The following is an 8,749-nucleotide window of genomic DNA, read 5'->3' as shown; positions in this document are numbered from 1 at the left end:
AACCGAAAACCTAAGGGAAAGGTTGAACTTACTTCGTTTGGAGATACACGAAGGAAAGGCGAGAGACGCGAAGATAGATATTGAGACTGCCGTGTTGTCGGCCAGAATTGCGGCACTCGACGAGGAATTGGCGGCCCATGGCAACTTAAAGGGTGGAAAATACCTCGCCCGTGATCAGGAAGTAGATAACAGGCTGTGAAGTAGTTGAGGAGGACGATGAAGAAGAAATCATCTACAAGCCTCCATTTCCGACTGTCTGAAAGGAAAGGAATGACACAGCCACAAGACAATAAATCGCCAAATGTTGTCTTCTAGAAATTTCAATGTTGTTTTTCAATTCCCTTGTAATCACAATGAAAGAATGAATGAAAAATTTTCATCCTAAAACCCGAGCTACGTTGGGCCTGAATTCTCCTTGTGAGATAAGTAGGGAGCCTTTCCCGGCCTGACCCCTATCACCAAAAATCTTCATTCTCCTCCGTGTTTCGGAGATACAAAGATAAGACCAACGGGCATCACACGACAGCTGCAAGAAGACCATAGCTCAACGTGATTCAGCTTTCCCGAGATAACGCTAAACAAACAAATTCCTGTTTGTTCAGAATATATTTCCGTCCTTATTCGTGGGTTAAGATATCCTCTAACAAAGAGGCTTATGTGTTTAATCTGTTTTTTATGATATATTATGTATTTTGTACTCAAATATGCGCTAACAAATTCGCCTTTGAGTTGTTTCACCTCACAGGTACCTCTTACTGATCTGTGTCGATAAAGCTGGCAGATCACCCCTACTTCACCAGATCAAAAGGTCCCGCAGATTCCTTCTCCGGAACAAACGCAAATACAGACATGGGAGACAACAATGAACAAGTCAGCCTCACAGATGTCGTGGTGGCTCAGCCCACCGTGGCAGAGCAGAATGAACTTATTGCGCAGCTGATGGAGCAAATAGCTGACATGAGGGTAGAGATGCAACGGAGGCAAGACACTCCTCCGCCCGGGTTTGGCCCCAACTTTCTCGATGCAAGACCTCCTACATATTTCCCCTCGTCCAACTCGGATCCTACTTAGCACCGTTCATCGACACCCGTGCACAACCCGTATGGGGTAGATATGACAACCCAAAACCCCCAATACGCATCGGTCTCCTATCAAACTCCCTCACCACTCCCAAACAATCCTTCACAAATACCACTACACCCCCAAAATACTCAAACAACTCCACTAACCCAAAATCAAACCCAAAATCCCACCGCCTTCAATTCCTAAACACCGCATCCACACTTGACCCAAAATACCAATCCCCAAAATTATCAGCAAAACTATCAAACCGCACAGAACGTCCCAAGCCCGTCCATAGCCCCACCCCTCCCCAAAAGAACCACTTTTCAAGTCCCTGTCCCGGCCAAGCATGAGGTGCACGGCTCCGAGTTGGACCATTATGAAGAGCAAGAAAGAGAGTGGAGGGCGAGGGAAGAAGCGAAGGTAGACATAAAGGAGGAGATCAAGAGGGCAATGAGAGAACTGCAATGCACTCCAGACGTCGCCGGGTTAGGCTACACAGAACTATGCATCCACCCAGACTTGAACCTACCTGAAGGGTTCAAGATCCCGAAGTTTGATACCTTCGGAGGGGTGGGCAACCCCATGGCACACCTAAGAGCGTACTGTGACCAACTCGTGGGAGTTGGCAAAGATGAAGCGTTGCTGATGAGGTTGTTCAGCCGAAGCCTGTGCGGTGAGGCCCTGGAGTGGTTCACGCACATGAGACTCGACAATGGCCCAGTTGGAGCGCACTGGCTAAGGATTTCATCGATAGATTTGCATACAACATCGAGATAGTCCCTGATCGGTACTCCTTGGAGAAGATGAAGCAGAAGCCCACAGAAAGCTATCGAGAGTTCGCGTATAGATGGAGGAAGGAGGCAGCGAGGGTGAGGCCTCCGATGACAGAAAAGGAGATTATAGAGGTGTTCGTGCGGGTACAGGAGCCCGAGTATTACGACAGAGTCATCTTATTAATCGGCGCCAAATTCACCGAGATAGTAAAAGTAGGTGAGACTATCGAAGATGGCCTGAAGTCAGGAAAGATAGCCCGAGTGTCTGCATCACCTGGGTCTTCCGGACTGGTAAGGAAGAAAAGAGAGGAGGTTAACGCTATATCACACGGGGGAAGAAAGGCCCCCAGAAACTTACCACGTCCCCAAGGCCGCTCCAACCCTCCATCAAAGCCTCATCAAGCCTACCGTCCACAATCAAATCATTCCGGCAACTACAATGTTGCCCCCTTATCCCGATGCCCATATTTTGTCGTATCAAAATCCACCCCCGATTCCCCAAAATTTTCCCTCCATATATCCAAACTACCCCCAAGCTTATCAAGTCTCTCCCCATTACTAGAATGTCGCTCCTAGCTGCGCTAATGTACAACCAAGCTATCGAGCACCGTCCCCCGCATATAAAATACAAACCCCAGCATATCAAAGCCCCCATCCAAATTACCAAGCCCCAATGCCAAACTATCAAACAAATCCCTACCCCAGAACCCAAGCTCCACGACCAAACGCCCGCAATTACCAACAAGTCCCTCCCCCTCAACAGAGCGGGTATGATCCCCCTCGCCCCAGGGAGAAGAAGCCCTCCAGAAGCTTCACCGCGTTGGCTGAAAGCAGAACTAAATTGTTCAAAAGATTATCCGCGGCCAGATACATCCACCTTATGGGGCCAAAGCCCGTGGATGTCAATTCCGGATTCTACAGACTAGAGCAGAGATGTGCTTATCATTCCAACAGTGTTGGACATGATACAGAAGACTGTATCAATCTCAAGCACAAGATCCAGGACTTGATTGACCAGGAAGTTGTCTCCCTTCAGCCTGCGGCGCCAAACGTCAATACGAACCCGTTGCAAAATCATGGGGGTGGGAACATCAACATGATAGAAATTGACAAAGATAAGCGTGAATCCAAGAGAATTACTCCTGTTGTTCAGGAAGACTTGGAGAAGGCTGTCGCTTCTTTGAGCGTCAGGGAAAAGGGAGAGTTTGTCATTCTGACACCTGCAAAGGCTGTTGCCTTGGTACCCGCAAAGACTCTCGCCAAACCCAAGTTTGTTATAGAAACAGCTGTGGCTCAAGGCATGACCAGATCTGGCAGATATTACACTCCTAACGAGCTTGCTCTTGGAGGACAAAAGAAAGATCATGCCAAGAGACCGATCAGCGAAGCAGAAGCTGAGGAGTTCTGGAAGAGAATGCAGCCCAAAGACTACTCCATTGTCAAGCACTTGGAGAAGACTCCAGCCCAGATTTCTGTGTGGGCCCTGCTAATGAGCTCCTGGTCCCACAGACAGGCTTTGATGAAAGCCCTGGATGACACATATGTGCCCTCGGGTACGAGCAGCGACAATGTAGCTGCTATGATTCACCGAGTCATTCGGGGACACCACATCAGCTTCTGTGATGATGAATTGCCGGCCGAAGGGAGGTCCCATAACAAGGCCCTACACATCACCGTGATATGTCGCGAAAAGGTCATCAACCGTGTTTTGGTAGACGATGAATCTAGTTTGAATATATGCCCCCTGTCCACATTGAAGCAACTGAGGTTTGACCTCGGGAAGTTGGAGCAAAACCAGGTCAATGTGAGAGCATTCGACAGTGTGCAGAGAGACACGTTGGGAGCTGTGAACCTGACCATCCAAATGGCCCCCGTGGAGTTCGAGGCAAAATTCCAGGTGTTGGATATCGACACCAGCTATAACCTCCTTTTGGGAAGGCCATTCATTCACATGGCTGGAGCCGTCCCCTCCACTCTTCACCAAGCGATGAAACTACTATGGAGAAATGAAGAACTGGTTATTCACAGGGAAAGGAGCCATTCAGGTAAGCAGGTGCCAATCTTGGACGAAACGCCGCAAAGTTCGGATTTCTACACGGTGGAGTTGGTAAATGCCACCGATGAAGGCTTGTCCCCACAGACTTCCATGCGGGCCGTGTACAGAATGATTGCCACGGTGATGCTGCAGAGCGGATTCGAACCAGGTTCCGGATTAGAAAGGAATGCACAAGGGATCATCGAGCCAGTTTCGGTCCTTGCTACCGGATCAAAGTATGGTTTGGGGTACATCCCCGCAGATGATGATTTGAAGATGAAGAGGAAAAAGGATCAAGGGTTGACTTAGCCGATCCTGCATCTCTATCAATCCTTTCCAGTCCGGGAGCATGCCGAGCCTGAAGAAAATGGGGAAGGAATCTGTGACCTGTTCATGAAGATTAACGCCGTTATTGAGGAGGAGGTCAATCTAGTTGGCATTCGTGATACGGAACCAGGGGAGATGCTGCAGAATTGGACTTCCACGCCAATCCTGATGTCCCGGACTCTTGGGTAGAAAGGAATTATTTTATGCATAGTAAAATTGGTGGTCGTCCGAAAGAGGCCCGAGACCCATCATTTCTGCATTGTTCTTGATTTTGAATTTTGTTGTGATGTTTGAAAAATGACATGGCACTGTGCCATGACCCAAGTTCGCATTTTGTTTGATTTAAATGAAAGCCTCCTTATTTTGACTTTGTTTATTTAGTTGCTTGTTATATTTTACTTTCCTAATTTTGTCTGTTTATGATTTCAGTAACGTAAGTTATAAACCTGCGAGTGTCATGTCCTGTCATGATCTAAATGAGCAAAATGAGGTAAATGACGACGAGGTCGACGACTACGACGAAGAAAGTGGGAAACCGGATTATGTAGCAGAAGAATTTCGACAGTTCGAGAATCAACATAAACCAAATCTAGAGGAGACAGAAACGGTGAATTTGGGAGATTCGGAAGGTGTCAAAGAGGTTAAGATCAGCACCCACCTGAATGAAACTCAGAAGGAGAGCCTGGTTCATCTGCTTGTGGAATATAGTGATATGTTCGTTTGGGAAGTCGTTGACATGCAAGGGTTGAGTACCGATGTCGTGTCTCATAAGCTGCCTATCAACCCAGGGTTCGAATCGGTGAAACAAAAGACTCAAAAATTCAAGCTAGAATTGAGTTTGAAGATTAAGGAGGAAATCACTAAGAAAATAGAGTCTTGATTGGTGAAAGTAACGCAATATCCAACCTGGTTGGGCAATGTCGTTCCGGTCGCCAAGAAAGATGGAAAAATCAGGATTTGTGTTGATTACAGAGATCTCAACAAGGCTAGTCCGAAGGATAATTTCCCGTTGCCGAATAACCATATTTTGATTTATAATTATGCCAAGCATGAGATGCAGTCATTTGTGTACTGTTACGTGGGTTATCACCAAATTTTGATGGATGAAGAAGACGCAGAAAAAATGGCATTCATCACACCTTGAGGTGTATATCACTACAGGGTAATGCCGTTCGGCCTCAAGAGCGCCGGTGCTTCTTACATGAGAGCCATGACGACTATCTTTCATGACATGATTCACAAGGAAATTGAAGTGTACGTGGACGATGTCATAATCAAATTCCACGAGAGTTCGGATCATTTGACATACCTGAGAAAATTCTTTGAACGTTTGCGTCGGTACAACTTGAAGCTAAATCCCGCCAAATGCGCTTTTGGAGTCCCAGCTGGGAAGTTGTGGGGTTTATAGTCAGTAGGAGAGGTATTGAGCTTGACCCTTCCAAGATTAAGGCAATTCAAGAGTTACCTCCGCCGAAGACGAGAAAAGAAGTGATGAGTTTCTTAGGAAGGTTAAACTATATCAGTCGGTTTATAGCACAATCGACAGTGGTATGTGAACCTATCTTCAAGTTGCTGAAGAAAGATGCCCCCAACTAAGTGGACTGAGGAGTGCCAGACCGCTTTCGACGCTATCAAGAGCTATTTGTCTAATCCACTAGTATTGGTTCCTCCGCGACAAGGGAGTCCTTTGTTGCTATATTTTTCTGTTTTAGATAACGCCTTTGGATGTGTACTTGGTCAACACGACGAGACAGGGAAGAAAGAGAGTGTTATCTACTACATAAGCAAGAAATTTACTCCGTACGAGTCTCGCTACACTTTGCTGGAGAGAACATGCTGTGCTCTGACGTGGCTTGCCCAGAAGCTGAGGCACTATTTGTCATCGTACACTACATATCTTATCTCTAGAATGGATCCATTGAAGTATATTTTCCAGAAAGCGATGCCGATCGGGAAATTAGCTAAATGGCAAATGTTGTTGAGTGAGTTTGACATCGTGTACGTGACTTAGAAGGCAATAAAGGCACAAGCTTTGGCTGATCATCTTGCGGAAAATCCCGTTGACGAAGAGTATGAACCTCTCAAGACATATTTTCACGATGAAGAAGTGTCATTTGTGGGTGAAGATATTTCGGAAGCATACCCAGGTTGGAGATTATTCTTTGATGGAGCGGCGAATTGCCAGGGTAAAGGTGTTGGAGCAGTCTTGGTATCAGAATCTGGTCAGCACTATCCTACGGCAGCTAAACTACGATTCAACTGCACAAACAACATGGCTGAATATGAAGCTTGTATTCTTGGTTTAAAAATGGCCATTGACATGAATGTTTACGAGTTGCTAGTGATTGGAGATTCAGACCTTTTGATTCATCAGGTTCAAGGAGAATGGGCCGTGAAGAACCCAAAGATTGTACCTTACGTGCAATATGTGCAAAATCTGTGTAAAAGGTTTCGCAAGATCGAGTTCAGACATATTCCCAGAATACAAAATGAATTAGCTGACGCTCTTGCCACCATCGCTTCGATGATCAAACATCCAGACGCTGATTATATTGACCCTCTGGATATAGATTTGAAGGAGCATCAAGTCCATTGTTCACACGTGGAATCAGAACCAGATGGTTTGCCTTGGTATTTTGACATAAAGAGATACTTAGAGTCTGGGACATATCCAGAAGACGCTACATTTAATCAGAAGAAGTCGATACGTCGTATGACTCTCAATTTCTTTCTGAATGGAGAAGTCCTGTACAGGAGGACTCCAGATTTGGGTCTATTAAGATGCGGATGCTACTGAAGCTGTGAGACTTATTGAACAGATACATGCTGGAGTTTGCGGTACACACATGAACGGGCTTACTTTGGCAAGAAAGGTTCTTCGAGCTGGTTATTTTTGGATGACTATGGAGAATGACTGTTGCAAATTCGTGGAAAAATGCCATAAATGTCAAGTGCACGGCGATTTGATACGGGTGCCACCTCACGAACTTAATGCTATGAGTTCACCTTGGCCATTTGTAGCTTGGGGAATGGATGCCATCGGTCCTATAGAGCCAACCGATTCTAATGGACACATATTCATTTTGGTTGCCATTAATAATTTCACCAAGTGGGTGGAAGCAGCCTCTTACAAGTCGGTAACCAAGAAAGTGGTAGCCGATTTTGTCCGCAACAATCTGATATGCAGATTTGGAGTTCCAGAATCCATCATTACTGATAACGGTGCAAATCTCAACAGTCATCTGATGAAAGAGATATGTGAACAATTCAAGATTATTCACCGGAGGTCAACTGCTTATCGCCCTCAAATGAATGGAGTTGTAGAGGCCGCTACAAGAATATCAAGAAGATTTTGAGGAAGATGATTGACAAACAGCGAGGTTGGCATGAAATGTTGCCATATGCTCTACTAGGTTATCGAACAACGGTCAGAACATCGACTGGGGCTACTCCATACCTGCTAGTATATGGAACAGAAGCAGTCGTACCTGTTGAAGTCGAGATACCGTCATTGAGGATCATCCAAGAAGCTGAGTTAAGCAACGTGGAGTGGGTTAGCAAACGGATTGATCAACTAGCTTTGATTGATGAGAAGAGAATGGTCACCGTCTGCCATGGCCAGTTGTATAGACAAAGAATGACTCGCGCTTTTCACAAAAGAATAAGAGCCAGAAATTTTGAAGTTGGTCAGTTGGTTCTCAAGCGCATTTTTCCTCATCAAGACGAGTACAAAGGAAAGTTTGCGCCAAACTAGCAAGGTCCCTACATGGTTCGTAAGGTACTATCTGGTGGTGCTTTGGTCCTGTCCGAGATGGATGACGCTGTATGGCCCAAGCCTATCAACTCAGATGCTGTCAAGAGATACTACGCTTGAAGTTTCATTTTGCATTTTCTATGATTTACTTGTAATCGTTCTGTTTGCTTGTATTTGTTCAATTTGAATTCTTATCCCTCCTGTAACGAACTACGTCTTACCTGAATTCTCAATAAACGAGATACGTAGGCGGCCTATGTCGGCTTCGATCACCCCATTTATCCCCTTTAATCATTTCTTTGTATTTGAACTATGTTCGACCTGAATTCTCAAGAATGAGATACGTAGGCGGCCTTTGTCGGCCTCGGTCGGTTTTTTTGTAAATTTTGTTCTTTTTAACCTTTAAGAGGAACTACGTTTGACCTGATTCCTGTCTCAATGGGATACGTAGGCGCCAAAAGGGCTCGGTCATATCTCTCGTAAGATTTCTACTCCCTTTACAGTAGAACAAGGACAAAATTTTTTAGAGGGACTCAAAAATTCTTCAGAAGAAATCTCCTCTTCAGCAAGTCAGACAAAAGACATTTCGAGATTTGCGACTGGGACAAAATTTTTGAGAATATCTCAAAAATTCCGCGATCTGTTCGGTTACAATGGAGAGATGAGCAAGATAGTAAACTGGGACAGAAATTTTGAGGATGGCCTCAAAATTTCGTCATGGGTCTTCCCTACAAGTCTGGAACGCCTCTGAAACTCATCAGCAAGTGTCAGATTCAAAAGAGCTCGTAAAGCCTG

The 8,749-nt window shown here is 45.5% G+C and overlaps 2 protein-coding genes across 2 annotated transcripts; both read left to right on the top strand.

The window, feature by feature from the left end:
* Positions 1-849: 849 nt before the first annotated feature.
* LOC138338934 (uncharacterized) lies at positions 850-5,080 on the top strand. Its single transcript, XM_069290021.1, has 6 exons — positions 850-963; positions 1,318-1,715; positions 1,787-2,129; positions 2,602-4,114; positions 4,214-4,385; positions 4,630-5,080. The coding sequence occupies exons 1-6, from the start codon at positions 850-852 to the stop codon at positions 5,078-5,080; spliced, it is 2,991 nt and encodes a 996-aa protein (XP_069146122.1).
* Positions 5,081-7,561: 2,481 nt separating this feature from the next.
* Positions 7,562-7,954, top strand: LOC104649716 (uncharacterized). The gene has a single exon (XM_010329243.1). The coding sequence runs from the start codon at positions 7,562-7,564 to the stop codon at positions 7,952-7,954; it is 393 nt and encodes a 130-aa protein (XP_010327545.1).
* Positions 7,955-8,749: the final 795 nt, after the last annotated feature.

This window comes from Solanum lycopersicum, chromosome 10 (assembly GCF_036512215.1).
Source record: "Solanum lycopersicum chromosome 10, SLM_r2.1".
In the NCBI taxonomy this organism is placed as follows: Eukaryota; Viridiplantae; Streptophyta; class Magnoliopsida; order Solanales; family Solanaceae; genus Solanum; species Solanum lycopersicum.
The sequence above is the reverse complement of the archived record's forward strand: the minus strand, read 5'-3'. Positions and strand labels throughout refer to the sequence as shown.

Bases quoted from the DNA above. Each gene is read 5' to 3' on its own strand.
- LOC138338934 (XM_069290021.1), top strand. From the start codon at position 850: ATGGGAGACAACAATGAACAAGTCAGCCTCACAGATGTCGTGGTGGCT. The intron at 4,115-4,213 runs GTTTGGGGTACA...AATCCTTTCCAG, and splicing joins TGCTACCGGATCAAAGTATG to TCCGGGAGCATGCCGAGCCT. The intron at 4,386-4,629 runs GTAGAAAGGAAT...TTATGATTTCAG, and splicing joins CTGATGTCCCGGACTCTTGG to TAACGTAAGTTATAAACCTG.
- LOC104649716 (XM_010329243.1), top strand. From the start codon at position 7,562: ATGATTGACAAACAGCGAGGTTGGCATGAAATGTTGCCATATGCTCTA.